Source organism: Aptenodytes patagonicus, chromosome 2, assembly GCF_965638725.1.
Source record: "Aptenodytes patagonicus chromosome 2, bAptPat1.pri.cur, whole genome shotgun sequence".
Taxonomy (NCBI): Eukaryota; Metazoa; Chordata; class Aves; order Sphenisciformes; family Spheniscidae; genus Aptenodytes; species Aptenodytes patagonicus.
Window position 1 is genome coordinate 94,841,533 of NC_134950.1, and position 15,662 is coordinate 94,857,194.

The 15,662-nt window shown below is 39.9% G+C and overlaps 1 protein-coding gene across 1 annotated transcript in view; it reads left to right on the top strand.

Annotated features, from left to right (window-relative positions):
- GMDS (GDP-mannose 4,6-dehydratase) overlaps positions 1-15,662 on the top strand; it is a 430,502-nt gene that overhangs the window by 333,465 nt on the left and 81,375 nt on the right. The window contains exon 8 of the mRNA XM_076330453.1: positions 13,979-14,097. Coding sequence (XP_076186568.1) covers positions 13,979-14,097 — 119 coding nt within the window. The remainder of the gene's footprint in view (positions 1-13,978; positions 14,098-15,662) is intronic.

A 15,662-nucleotide genomic window follows, 5' to 3' on the forward strand; every position in this document is an offset into this window, starting at 1 on the left:
TGCTGGAATAACTTTCTCCTTTGGTGCATCTCTTCGTCTTTCTGAGGAAGACTAGAAAAAGCACCTACTAGACAATCGGTTCTTCTGGAAAAGCTCAGCGGGAAAATTTGCTTTGATTTTTAGTTGTACGTGTACAAACTCAGTGGCACCTATGGCAAAGCAGCAGTCCTGTGAAAAGGAGACAATTATGACAGGCGTAAGAAGCCTAGTTTAGCCTGGTGGTGCCCCAAGATCTGTCGACTTGAAGTCATGTTTCCCAGCAGATCGTTGCCCTCAGTGTAGCTAAGAGGCCATGCTAATATTTCCTTCCTGAAGGGAGAGAGCACATTGGGTTGTCCTTAATGTGAACTGCGTGAACTTTTGTACCTTTTCCTTTTCTTCTTGTCTTCTCAGAAGGAGGAGTATTTGTCTCAATATATCCAAATCATGCTGTTATGCAGGATTGGCTTATAAACAGCATTTAATAAAGTAAGATTTTACTTTCTAATCTCAAGTTTGTAAGAATAATATGGTTTTCATTCATATTGCACTGTTAGGTGGTCTCAGTTTATTACTACCAATATATTTAATAATAATTTGAAGTGTGAATTCCTGGGTCTCACGAACCCAGTTTTTCCAATAGATCAAGCTCAGGCAATGAGGTTTTTTGGGTACATTTTTATTTCATCTCCTGGTTCTCTAGAGTCAGCTATTATAACCTCAGCCCGAGTGAAAAATTCCTCATTTGCTCCCCATCCTGTTTGTATACAAAAAATCGAATCCTTGTTTTGGAGGTATTTGGTGTGGTGTTTGCTACGGTTCTCTCACTGCTGGAAGATGAGGTGGGATATCGCTGGTTGTGTTGAGCTACCTTTGTGTCTTACCTGGCCCTTGAGTTGCATGGGAAACACGCTATTGCAGAAGTGTGCGCAGATGTCGGCGTTCCCTCTCCCTAAGGTTTTTTTTGTCTTTTTACTTCCTGAGGTAGATTTTTTTTCTTTCATCCACTGAGGGAACCTAAACAAAACTTTGTGTACATAAGTCTTAAAAAAAAAAAAAAAAAAAAAGCAAGTTTGGGACTTGGTCGTATTTGCTTTGCTAACGAATGCTAAGCTTACACACGTATGTGTGTGAATTATAATACTGTTGCATATTAAAGAGTTCATGTTTCCTGATTAAAAAGCTCATATAAAGAGTGAAGTACATCAGTGTTTATCTTTTACCATTTACTCAGCACCCTATGTAGTCACACACGAACAGGCAAAACAGCAACTAATCAAACCTTTTAGAGCCGCCAAACCCACTTTCTGTCTTTATTATGAAACTAAGATTTGGTCAACTGAGGTCAAGTTGTGCACTTAACACAGCTTCCATTATAGTCAGTGAACTCTGTAACAGAGAGTAAAGTCAAAATATAAACAGAGAACATTTCTGCAGCAGCTCTGGGCTGGGATTAACTTGGATCACCTAGTCTTCTGCTTTTAATGAAATTCTCTCCCTTGTATTTTCTTATTTGGAAGAGAGTCCAAAGTTATCTCATGCTAATTTAGTTAGGCAGTGCCCTCCAGGGATGTCACAGGCCTCCGTGACCTCTCCAGAGAGACTCAGCAGAGGGATGAGGAGAATTAAACATTCCTGAGAAATTGCAAAGCAGCAGCCCCCAGAGATTTCGCATAGAAACGAGCTCCAGACTAGCTGCCAGAGACCCAAGTCACCTTTTCAGCACTTCCTTGACATGTCTCCGCCAGTCCCATCTGGCTTGATTCAGGGGGTCAGCATGGGGACTGAGGAGAGGTGGCAGCTAGAGAGAGCAGGATTCGAGGGAGGTCTGACTGCAGCGGTCTCAGGCTTTAGATGTTTCTCTGGGATGTGCAGCTAGATGGTTTTATCCCCTTTCCTTCCCACAAGGTCTCATGCTTCAGTCTTTTTCTTTGTGCTGGAAAGGGGAAGAATACTAAGTGAGGAGGTTTAATAATAAGTTTAGTTATTGTTCACCATTTGATGCAACAGTTTGTTTCGTACCTGGGTTTACAACCGCCTCTTGGGTCTGATGCAGAAAATACTGCAGTGTCAGAGAGCTACTTGCACTAACATGAACTACAGGCCCCACTTTCCTCTTTTTTTACGTTGACAGTCAGGCTGTACAAATTCATGAAATTAATCTCATGTGAAGTCAGAATCAGGCACGGTTTGCAGGATGGAGCTCATTTCTATGGGAAAAGTTTCAAAGAGTTTATTTCCAGGTTTCCCTCAATTATTGTGCAAAAGGGGAAAAAAATAAATTTGCTGAAGGTTAGGCAAGAGAGAAAAAGACACCAAGAAACCACTGTAGCTTGCTTATTAGTATCTTGATCGCCTGAGTAGTTATCTCACTTATCTCTTGCATCACAACGGAAATGTGCAGTATCTCAAGAAATGTCTATTTCATTGAGTTTTGGAATGTGTAATCTAACTATCATTTCCGTGCATTCTCATCCTTGGGTTTCCTTGCTCCTTTAATTCATTCTTTAATTAGTCCAGAGCTAGTCAGTATTAAGGAAGAATGTTTGAATTCCCGTCTTTTAGAGGGAAAAATAACTTTTTCTCACTATAAAAGTGCAGACAAAGGCATCTAATTCTATAACAAATAATGCACTTCATCATGAAATGTCTGTGCTACCCTCAACTTTCTTACAGCACTCTAGCTGCATAAATATTATCACTCCAGCTTCACAGACAGCAAAATTTAGGAGGTAAGATTAAATGCTTTAGTCAAGGCCACAAAGAGAGTCATTGTCACTGCTGAGATTGGGACACTGGAGATGGTGTCTGCTCATCGTTTGCTTTGACCAAACTGAAACCAATAAACAGGCTGAACCTAAAGCCGGACCCATGCAATTAGAATATGGTTTATGGTACAGCTATTAAAAAAAATATACAGAGCAGAGAATTGTGTTCATGTGAAATATGTTTCAGCAGTTGAGTTATAAATCTCTGAGAAGAAAAAAAAAAAGAATGAAAAGAGACTTGCACATGGAAACCGGCATATAAGGGATGATAATGTCGTTGTGGTGATAAATCTATTGCGTTCTGCAATGACTCATGCCTGTGCCACTGTTATTTGCCTGAGAACAGACCTCTTCTGGCCCTCGCCAAGTAATGCTTGTGGGAACGTTGTTCCTGGTGTCTGGCCTGCAGGGGTTATTCCAGCCTTAATGGCAGAATACCTAGTGTGTGTAGAGTCTCGTTCGTTTCCACTGGGGAGGGAGGGCCCTTATTTTGTCTGGATGTGATATGAGCAATGACTTCTGACGTGCGTGTAGCAGAGATTTATTGCAAGCAAAAGTTGAAGTGTGATAATGCTACTGGGGTATTCTGTAATAATATGGTAAAACACTTGTCAGCACTGTATCTCAGGCAGTGAAAGTCAATTGTATATGCTACACAGAGACAGATAAAAAACATAAGTATACTTAAAACTTCATATGGTTTGCATTTTTCATAACAGCTCTCCTGACTAATATAAGACAGGTTTTAATTTTGTTTTGGGTAAGTGGATGTGCTTACAGTCTCACACCCACAATTCCGTGGCTTTAAATAGAATCGCTCCCAGGGTGCATAAAAGAACACATGCTGTTATGTGAAGGATTTATCCAGGATGCCAGGACTGTATTTATTGCTGGGAACAAACTGAATAAAATTTTCTATTCCATTTTGACACTAGCCCACGGAGAGCAGCCATATCTATGGTTTTAATGCAGATCCTTCCCTTTCCCTGACTTAGGATTCACTGCGACTAACCGCCGTTGCAGAAGTAGTAATTACTAATGATCGTGGAATCAGAATGACCAGAACAAGGCAAGGGAAGGTCCAAATGTGCCCTCCAAATGTATTTTAAAGCATACTCAAAAGAAATCTTCCTGTTGCCTTTTCACATCTGCGCTGCACAGCCAGACTTCTAAAATACGTCCTTTGGTTTCTGGGATCATTTTACCATCGACTTTTTCTAGCTGAAATTCCCATGCCCCGATTTGAGATGGCATAGACCATGAGCTAGTATCCGACCCTGAGCACGGAGGAACATAATCAGAGCGACAGTAACACTAACGCTGTGGCAGCGAATCTGTGAGGCAGATTCCTCTGTCCTAGGGCTTGGGTTAAAACCGCCAGACTCTTTGCATAAGCTGCTGTATCACATGGTGGCGGTTTTGGGTACTGTTGGCCTAAAATTGAACTTGTGACATGAGGTAAAAATAAAAAAGAAAATAAATCCCTCTGTATTGCATTACCGTATCCCCGAGGCATCAAGGTTGTGCTCTTGTCTCTGTCTGTACTCAACTGAGAGAATTTAGCATCAAATTCCAAAATGTTGTCACCTGAAATGTTCTGGTAAAGGAAAAGAAAAAATCCACAGAACCGGGAATGAGATTACTTTAGCATCTTGATACTTATTCAGGTGACTTCTTGCTTTTTATAGTTAGTAAAACAGTGCTTGGTGTGCATTTTTTTGCCACTGCTTCATAAGTAACGATGTCTTAATGGTGAAAGTCTTTTTTACTTCCAACTCCAGTGGACTGAAAACTGGAATAAAATCAGAAGGTGAAGTTTCAATGATGTGCTAAAGGTAGCACGCTCTTTATTTACACAGATTATTCAGACAAGGATAACTCTAATTTTATAAGAACGCAATTAATAGTAAATGTTTTCCTCAGGATGAGTGAATTAACATTTCATGTTAATTGTTTTAGATTATTATTCAGGAGTGTAACATCATTTGGAAACTGGTAGCAGTCTGAGGAGAAAATGCCTGTGTTCAAAAGCATGAAGCAAGAATTCTGGAAATTTTTTGGGGAAATGTAAATTATAAAATAGAATTCAGGTTAATTTTATGTTATTAACTCACTCTATCTCCCTGTATTTCTTTTAAAAAAAAAACAACTCAGTTCATAAATTTTACCTCAGTGCTCTTGCTTTGTTACTTTTACTATCTTAAAGGCTTGCTCTTCTTCCTTCCCAATTATACCCTCAAACATGTATAAACACTATGAAGTACTGATTTATTACCTCTAAGCCTATCTGCCTGTGCTCTGGCAGCTCTCTGCTGCCTTAGCACTTTTTTACAGTACTACTAGTGGTTTAACCCAAGTCAGGGCCCTTTTCTGGATAGGCATGGGGCAGATCCCTGCAGACCTACAAACCTTGAGTGGAAGAGCTAGCAAGCTGAAGACACAATGTTCACAAATGGGAGGAAAGGAAAGGAAGATTTGGAGAGAGAAAGTAATTGCCTGAATCGTGGTATAAATAACAGCATTTCTGATTGTGTGGAGATCAGTAGTACTTTGATCCATAGATCATGCCGCTCCTCTGACCCCAGTCAAAAGGAGCACATGAGCTTGCGCTTAGCTGTAAGTGTCTGAGCAATCCAGGAAAGAAATAGGAGGCAAACAGGTGTCAGAAGCATCAACCAGGATCTTTTTATAGTCAAATGTTGCACTGTAAACATTTTGTGATCAATATCTACATTGTAATCGTTATTTTGGGGCGGATCCTTTTGCTCCAGTAAACATGCCGGTACTTGACTTGAAAGCCTAGTCTGTTTTCTTGTGGTTAGATCGTGGCCCCAACCAGTCCTTCCTGGCATGGGTCCCTAAGGCTTCTCTGCCCTCACCGCAACCCGGGTACAACCCTTTACTTTAGCGGTGAGTAATCCTGTCAAATGGGAGTCTGCTTCTTTGTGAAGAGGTATTTTGTCTTTCATTCATATAAAAATAGCAGGGAAAATTAATTCTGGAAGGGAAAAAAAGGGAGAGGGAAGTGGGTCAAATATCTTTCAGAATTGTCTGCTAGGTGGAGCCTGGGAAACATATTTATTCTATAGTCTTGTCTAGGTAATACAAATCTGAGTGGTTAAAACTCACACGTACTTTCTGTAATTCAAATTTTTCTCATTTTTCTCTGTTTAGCTTTGAATTTCTTTCCCTTTTTTCTTAAACAGAATTTAAGGCACCCCTTTGTTAGCAATTGCGACAATATCCTCCAAAATTAAAACGAAAGAAAGAGAGCATATATGCATCCTTTCTGTATCTTTTCATTTAAATTACTTTGTGTCACACATGTCACTTCCAATTTAACCATTTGAAGAATAAACAAACCATTGTGGACCTAAAAATCTGTTCAAATTTTTTTGGCAGGAAAAAAGGACTATATTAATTTTCATTGTTGGTGAGGTTTCCCAACAAGCAGCTTTACTGTTTCTTTTTTGCCTCCAGCTAGCAACTAAAGATAAGTTATAAAACTGTATACAAATACTTCCATGTATTGAAAGAACAATTTTTTGACACTCAGTGACACAAGAAAGAAAAAAAAAAAAAGCAGTAATCTAGTTTTTGATAACACAATGAGAACTTTGTGTTCAACTGAGGCGCATGTGAGAAACATCATGTTGTGTTAACAGAGAAGGTTGACCCTTAAGGTTTATCTGGATTATAATTCTTGTGGTTTTTATTAATAAAACTGCCTACTAAAGTTTCACGAGTCCTCCCTGAGATCTGTAAAACAATTGGCCTATCTACTTACAAGAGAAAAGTTAGACAGTATTTCCTAGTATTTCCTACAGATGTGAGGGCTTTTGTTTCAGAAGACATTGATATTGTTTTCATTCAAGATGCTCCACAAAGATTATCAGGTATTTTATTATTTTAGTAACTTTATAATTGTTGGATTATTATCTTTAAATATATCAACTATACTCTTTTAACTTGAAAGAAAAAAATCATGGATCTGAACATAGTTCAGCTCTGAACAAGTTCACATCTACAGCCAAACCGTAGGATTTGACTAAATCAGCAAGCATACTTCAAATTGCTTCTGTGGCAATTTATCAACTGTAACTTCGAAAATCTGTGAGAAAGTTTATAAAATGAGTCACGACATGTTACCCCTGTAACTGTACCTTAGGAGACTTCTAATATGTATATTGGTAAAAGTTTTTTTTGTTGTTTACTTTCTTGGGACTCTTAAGGTAAATTTTCCATTGTTTTTTATCAAATGGTGTGTTTTTCCTCTCAGAGGAAAATGTTTTCATCTCGAGTCTGTTCTCATTTTATACCTTTTCTGTCAGTGATGTAACTGTCTATGGTTTGCAAACGTTGCTCTTTTGAATGGAAGCAGCTGCCATGTCATAAGTACTCAACGTCTCCTCTGCATGAGTAGAAAGGACAACGCTAAAGGAAAAGCTTTGTACACAGACATTGGAGTCCTTATGTTCGGCATTACACTGTTGAGGAAGAAGCATATCAAAATGTATTTAACCTGATGAGATCTGATAGATACTTAAATGGTGTTTAGAAGGGTTTTTCCATGAACGGAGGTTCCTTGAGCAACAAATTTGGCACCAACGCTGTGATTTTTGGTCATCTGAGAAAACAGGATGATGACGCTTCAGGAGAAAGGAAGAGGCATGTGTCCTGCACTTCTTGGGCAGTACCTCTTTTGCTGTAGGTTTTGAGAGAGGGTTGAGCTTATCAAAAGTCTGTTGCGATGATAGACAATGGCCTCAGTCATGAACTTCAGTTTGCCTTTCAAATGCAAACTATAACAGCATAGTAAGGTTCTTGCTTATTGGGTGTGCACCCTTACTTTTTAAGTTACTGAGCAAGAAGGAAAAAAAGCATAGGAGTACATTGATTATGCATACTCCCGTATTCCTGCTGTCACTGGCTTCTTGGGAGTATCAGCATGCCTGGCAGCACATCCCTGTGGTTTTCTTTGGCAAGAGTCTCCCTGCCGTGCTTGCCTTGCCTTATAACATCGTCAGAAACAAGTACTAAAGCAATAGTCATTACTTAGACTGAACTCCCATTGTGGCAGGGAGCATGGGATCGTGCCCAACGCTTTTGTGTTGGCTTTCAGGCAGGGGCAGCTTATACTTTACTCTGATCACAAGACTTTTTTTGCTGCACTTGAGCTTCGTTAGTGTTTTTCAGCCATGTGTGCTATGCCCCTATTGTGTGCAGAACATGTGTAAGGAGATTTTTTTCCTTCTGTTGTGTATCATACGTATGTATCTCTGTCTCTTTGCATAATCTCCTTATATAACACACACTCATGCCTGCCAGGTACACCCAGTACATACCTATGCTTTTAACGGCTGCAGAAGTCAATCAGATGTGAGTGACTCAGCCAGCGTAGCACCTCTTCTTCCTTCTCTGCCCCTCCAAAAGTAAATAAAGAGATAAACTGGAAGTCAGTTTGGGTTCAGAGCTCTGAGTTGATGTCCCCAGTCTCACTTCTCTAAGGCACAATCATCAGTTGTGGTCATTTCTGTAGCAGCTTGAGAAACCACAGCCAGTCAGCTGGTTTGTGTCAGAAGGAGCCGGGTGATGGCATCTGGAACTGCCTCACATCCAGGCAGGCAGGAAGTGTGTGGGCATGACATCTCCCCACGTTGCGCAGCGCAGAAGATGCCAAGCAGCTTCTTTCCATGCCAGTGCAATTGAGTTGGGACAGTGCAGAGAGAGAGGTGATACAATAGCCCTGTCTTTTGTGGCACAAAGGGAACAGTCCCTCATGATGCGTGCAGGAACAGCAGTCATGCCAGGCCTTTGTGCTCACCATATGGGGAGAAGGTCCTCCTTTGCTGCCACATCCCTGTAAAGGCTCATCATGCTTTGGCCCAAAATGCTCAATTCTCCTCGGTGGTGACCCCAGCAGGATAGCCAGGTTTGGGATGACTAGAGTACCATGTCCAACCCACTGAATTCTTCTGCCTGCTTCTAGAAAATAGAGTATGGAATACTGTAAAGACAGAATTTCTATAAATGGTGGTAAAGTACTCTTGGGTCTCTCTGGCTGGTAATGTTTTCTGACTTAGTCAGAAATTGCTCCCTGATTGTTGACAACCTTGAGGTAACCCATGCCTTCCGCAAGTGATAAGTAAGTAGAGCTAGACATTCACCAGTCTCTGCTTCTTTGTCTCTGAAACGCACAGACGATGCACCCTGCATCAGGCTACAACTATCTGTTCCATCTCCTAAAGTAAACATTACTGATTTGGTTTGATTTTTGTGTGTGTGTGTGTGGCAAATACAAAGAAGTCAGAAGTTCTCTGCCTAATACCTAGAAATATGTACGGAAGATTTTTTTGACAGTACAGGGCCTGGAAAAATATGCTGTGTAGCAGTACAGGGTAATTAGTACCAATGGGAACATTTTCCATTTATCACGTTGTGTGTCTGTTCAGTCATATCTGATTTGGGTCTTGCATCGGATGAGACATAAGAAAAGGCTTTACTCATTCTCTTAAAAAATTATCTTTCATTTCTAGAGCAGAAATCATCAGTTGTACTTTAAAGTCTGAGAAAGTTGGATTTGTATTTCTTTTTTCTCTTAAATAGGCAGATACCTGATTACAAGCCCATTTTAACAATATACAGTGCTAGAGCAGACAGTGAAAGAAAAGTATCAAATATAGAGAGTTAAACATAACCTCAACTACTGAGTCTTTGTTATCCATGGATGACAGCCTAGTTAATAAATGTTTTCTCACTGGGATGCTGGACTGGAAGTTAATGGTGAAACACATCTACAACATACTCCAGATGCTCAAGACAAGCAGACACATCACAACCATAACAGCAGTGGCATGCACAGAATGTACCTATATGGGGGTTGTGTTAGTCCAGCTTGGGTTTTCCCCTTCACTAGCCCAGGTGCAAACACTATGTAAGCAAAGAAATTTGGGCAGGGAGAAGACTGGTGCATGTTTTGGATATGTTGCTTGCAAATGGTGCTTACTACTGGCAGGGGTTTTTATACAGAAAAGGGAAGAGGGGAAAGATGAAAGAGGAAATATTTTGGCAGAGGCTGTAGTTCAGGCATGCAGAACAGATATCCTAGTCCACATAATCATAAAAGTGTGTCCGCTTGCTAGACTTGCTACGTATCTCTCTCCGGTTAGGTTTCTGTCTTCAAATGTAAACAACATAGTATTGCCTTTAGACTTTGTGAGTCACTAGACCAGAGCCAAAAAGAGTTCAAATATGAAAAATATGTTTTGTTACATTTGCCATTAAAGTAACAGTCTTAGTCTAAGAGAGCCTAAGCCTGAATTGTTTCCATAGTAGTTTTCTCCTCCTTTTCAACATTTGCCCACATTTTGTTAACTGGATCGAGCAAAAAATTAGGGAGAGAGTGGCAGAACTGAACACAAGTAATTTCTTTACTTGCTGTCAGCCCATCCAAAAAAACCTTTACAAAGAAATACAGGAAAATCCATGATTCTCCATTCCTGCACCAGAAAAATTCCTAAAATATATGACCTTGCAATGGTTAAAAGATAGCCAAGAGCCAAAGCTGGGCAATGTTTTTATCCCAGTTCAGCCATGTCATGGGTCATGTGGTTCAGCATGTGAACAGGAAGGTGAGAATGGGTGAACTTTTGCCTCAGTTGTGCAGTCCATCAGAGAATAAATGGAGCAAATCACTCTGCAGCTGTATCGGGAGGTGAACGGCTGAATACCTCTCACACAGAGGCCTTTGTGTTCTGGACATGATCTAGCATTATGATGGGACGCACTAGGCTGAGGCTCTGTAGCAATTACTAACCCATTATCACGCTAGAACATGAGATCATTTATCTTCTAATTCAGAGTGTCACCTGTTCTTCATTTGCCAGTCAATAACCATTAATTACTTTCAGTGGAAATTTAAACAAAGCTTTTCCCCTCTGTTAAAACCAGTAAGCCATTCAGTAATGACAAATAAACCTGGAGCTGTATCTCCCCCTTTCCTCTCATTCTCAGCCCGGAGTCTGGTACAATATGAACTCTTAAAGGAAATGCCTAGACATTGATAGGTCAAGGGCCTTTATTAGTCTGATGTGGGGGGAAGCACATTCCTGGCACTTGCTGTAGGAAAAGCATATAGCTACTGCTTGTATACGGATTTCTCATTGGTTGTCACGGGCTGTACCTGTGGAAATAAAGATTTGAATGCGGAGCTTGTTCAAAGATTTTTCTATCTTCTGGCTTGCCTTTGCATTTTTTTACAGACTGTTCATGCAGACCCATTCAAAGCAACAGCATTTGGTCGCCTTCCTCAAAGCAAAACAGAACTATCGCTTACTTTGTTTGTCATTTTTAGCATGTTCATTTTTTTCATACCTGATTTGATTGAGGTAATTGTAAGTGCCCACAACTGCAAATGCCAGAAAAAATAAAAGAACCAGCAGTGATAGATTCTCAAGTAATCATTAATCTAAACATTCTTTCCTGGTAGGAGTTGAGGCAAAAATTGCTTTTAGCAACTCTATCTGCATTGTTTGATCGTTGCTAAGTTGATCCTGTAGAAATTTAATGCAGTTTAAGTTGTATTTCTAAGATGGTGATTGCTTGCTCTTTGAAATGGTCGACAAGAGTTGATACATCCAAATGCATAAAACTTGGTGGGACCTTGTCGAAGGCTGGGTTTTTGTTAGTATTTTGTAGCTGTCTCCTTCAATGCAGTGCATATTTTAGAGTAAAGAGAAACTTGCAACGCTATTTTATATTAATTCACAAAATTAATGTGTAAATATTTTAAATAGGCACTGGATTGTTGAATGTCTCAGCATAAGCACCCACACTAAAATTGTGTCCAATGAATTACAATACTGAGGTGTTTAAAAGTGGAGGGATGGCAAAAAATTATAGTAAGTTTGATCCTGCTTCTACTTAGACATATTAATACTACTTTACAAAAGTGCATAGTAAATAGCAGGTCCTTATGCTAATATTGCATATTTGGTCAACCTACATGGCATTTGGGGGTGGGGGGTGATTTTTACCAATAATTGAGGTTTGGTTGTCACAATTCTGTCAGATGTAACTGACACTACAGTGTTGTGTACGTTTCAAACAAAGAAGGGCAAGACCTTGAATTCCTTATGTACAGCAAACATCCAATAAGGTCAGGAGGAGAACCGCTATAAATTCTGACTCTGACTGACTGACTGTCTAATCTTGGAAAACCTTATTCACTCAAATAGAGCCTTCTCATATGAGGAAGCTTCTTGTTTTCAGCTGGGCTGCTTAATGAAAGCTGAAGGTCTGTGAAATCAGGGACTAGGCTAGGAGAACCAGAACTATCCATTACTTATTTTAGATATTCCTTTTACCTTTCTGTGAAGCTGCCACTACTGTGAATCCTGCAAGCTTGTCCAGTCGTGAAGAAACAGGAGTTGGTGATTTACGGTGACCTCTCAAATCAGCAGGGAAACCCCAGTGTTCCAAGAAAGCTCATACGAGATACACGAGTTAAGACATCTCCTTCCCACAAGAGGCGTTTCATCAGCCAGTTGGGTATTTCTGCATCATTGGCTAGGATGTTCAACCCTGGAAAGGAAAAATAAAGTTGCTGCCATTGTCCTGCCCAGCAGGTCATATCCCTAAACCACAATTTATGTCAAGGACTTACACAGCAGTTGCCCAAAACCCAGCCTTCCACACACGTTCAAGAAGCAAAAAGGTTCAAAAGGAACATGTTAATAAAATCTTGTCAAAACTTTGGAAGATTCATAAAATAATAACTGGGAAGAAAAATGACTTGCAAATAGAACCATTTAAGTGGAATGTATCGCCTTGCTATGCTGGACACTGATTTATTAAGAAGAGGGGAGGGAAAAATTGAATATTTCAGGTGGTATTTACCAAGAGAAACTGAGCTGTCCCAAAGCTTTTATTAATCTGATTTGCAGAGTATCCACTACCATCAAGGGACCTACTAAAGTTGTTTTCTTTAAAGCTGATGTGAAGAGGTCAATGCAAATAGCGTTGTGGATTACACTGTGAGAAGATGACAGTCCTTTTTACCATATGGAGAGAAAGTTGAATTATTTTGTTTTCCTTTTCTGGTTATTTATTAAATGAGGATCATGCCATACAGGTATTCCCTTTTCCTCTCCAAAGGAAATGAAGTGTTTACATCATTTTGATTGATCTAAAGTAATAATTATTCTGTCCACCTACAGCTCCTAGGCAGTCAAATAGTCCAGTCGCTAGAGCAGTAGCTTGCACATCAGAAAACTGAAATGTACCTGCCGTGATACCTCAGACAAGTCACACGTGTCTTTGCATGCCTCTTTTTCCATCTGCTTTCCTGCTTTCAGGCTGACTTAGCTGGCCAGCCCTCTGAGATGGTGCTCATCCATCATTACTTGTTTGTGGGAGGGGACTCTGTGAAAGACATTGCTGTGGGAAGTAAACCTGCTCCCCCGAAATGCAAATATGTTGACAAACCCACGAAGTTTTGCTTCAAAACCTGTTGCCATTTTTGGTGCTGCGCAAACGGTTCTTTGAAAGAGATGTTAACGGTTGTCTCACTTTTCTACCAGTGTTTTCTGTGTTCCTGTGTCAAAAGAAAAAGTTTCTGCTACAGTGCTTTAATACGTAACATTCAGCACATATTCAGCAGGAAAAACAGATTAATTTGGTCAAATACACTGTTGACTATTCTTAGTTACCTTTTTAATTACTTACTCTTAATTAAAATCTCAACTTAGCCAAAACAAATGTGACAGAAGAAAGAGCCAAAAGGACCCATATTTTCATGGTTCAGTGTGTTTGACATCATTCTATAACAGACAGACAACAGGACTCTGGACTGAAACATTACAAAATTTTGTTCTTTTCCCCATACCTATGTCAATTCATGCAGTGCTTTAAACAAGTGAATCCATGCTCTTGAGCACTAAACCAAGTCTCAGTGTTCAAAAGTAAACATATTAAAGTCTCCCCTGCAGAAACCCCTGCTGTGAAACAAATTGAAAATCAAATACAGCATTGTTTTCTATAATAAGAAATAATTGAACTCTTTTCAGAGTTGCACTGAACTGGTTAATAGCCACCATGTTAGGAAAGTGCTAATTTCCCCAGCTTGGGGTATGTGTAGTTATTTCCAAATCAAAAATGCAGTAATATAATATCATGTACCAAAGAGGCCACTTTCATGTTCACTGAATCTGACTTTGTTTGTCTTTCCGCAGGCCATGTGGCTGATGTTGCAAACGGATGAGCCCGAGGACTTTGTCATAGCCACTGGGGAGGTCCACAGCGTCCGTGAATTTGTGGAGAAGTCATTTAAGCACATCGGGAAAACCATTGTGTAAGTATGAACGTGAGATAGCAGCCACGGGTTGAACATTTCTAGCCCGTTGTGTTTGCTGTGTTACAGAGTATTGTTTCTCTACATTCTTCTTTTTTTCCCCTCACTTTCTAATTTTGTAACATGTGAGACCTTCTGGGCTTGAATGACTGCCGCAGTGGATATGTCTAGTGTTGCCCTCTAGATCATAAGAAAAAATGTAGGCTGGTACGTCTTAATTTTTTATTCCAAATCTTCATTTTCTGTTCTCCCATTCATACCCCACCTTGGGGGACAGATGTCCCTCCGAAGATGTTAGTACCAGGGTGCTGTTCATCACCCTGCTGCAAAAGGGGTTTTTTCTGCCTCATTCTCTATTTTGTGCCACCAGAGCCCCACAGTCCCGCTCCCATGCTCTGCGATCTCAAGAGGTGACACCTGCCAACCCTGTTCTTTCCGCGTGACAGCCCATCAGCCACACCACAAGGATTATGTAGCAACCCACTCTACATTCCTATTAGCTCTTCTGCTACTAAGCCATAAAAATGTTGAGCAGTGGGTACAGAATGTTTACAATGCATATTCCACATAGTTTGATTGAAAATAAAAAATTCCTTCTCAAGGCCATATAATAAAACCAGGATGGCTTGGTGAGCGCTTTCTGTAATTTATATTTTTATTGTTTATTATTTTTTCAATTTCCCTCCTTCTGTATCTTCTCTGGGCCCCATGCATCAACATACCGATCTCAGCTGGAAAAGGGAGAGGAAAGCCACAGGCTCTTCCATGACGCTAGCGCCAGGGCTGTTCCTCAGGCCATCAAAGTCACTTGTGCAGCTGGTGAACTTTTGACAGGGCCAATAAGTTTTACTTGGGAACAAAAACTTGACAAATTCAATAAATATGCAGAAGTGCACAGATATATACAATATTATTTGAACAGCCAGTGGGTGGCTGGGGAGGTAATAACATTTTCTCCTCAATGAGTTTTTAGTCTGGTTTCAATTTTTGGCATCAACTTCCAGAAAAAATTCTGGTTGGGAAGAGAGAGACTGTATAAATAGAATTTCTAGCCCAAAAGCTCAGGTTTGGGAATAATATTCTCTCCATATTTTTAGCATCTCTTGATAGCGAGATGTCCCTGTATGATCACACATTGTCCCATATGCCTTAACAGTAGTGAGGTTTGACAGGGTAAAGGGGAGGTAGTAGGAGCTCTAGTAATTGCTTTGTTTTTCTTATTTTTTCTCCTTTTTCTATACTTTTGCTTCTTGTGTTTATAAGCTAATTCTCCCTAGTAAGTATTGATATGAATATGCTGTGGATTCTGTTGCTCCATATAAGTAAGAATTCTTGTGATTTTGAGAACTGTTTTCTCCCTGTCTAGTGTTGTTTGCAAAAGCAAGAATGAATGTTTGGTGAACAACTTTTTTTAAAAAATTTTGATTACCTAAAATTAGAAACTGAAACATATAGGTCAGTACCTAGCTGAATGTCTTTATTTGCAGATGTTCTCAACATTGCAGTTTCTTCTGATGTCAATAAATTTATCCATTAGTTTAAAATTAAACTCCCTGCTTTGGTGT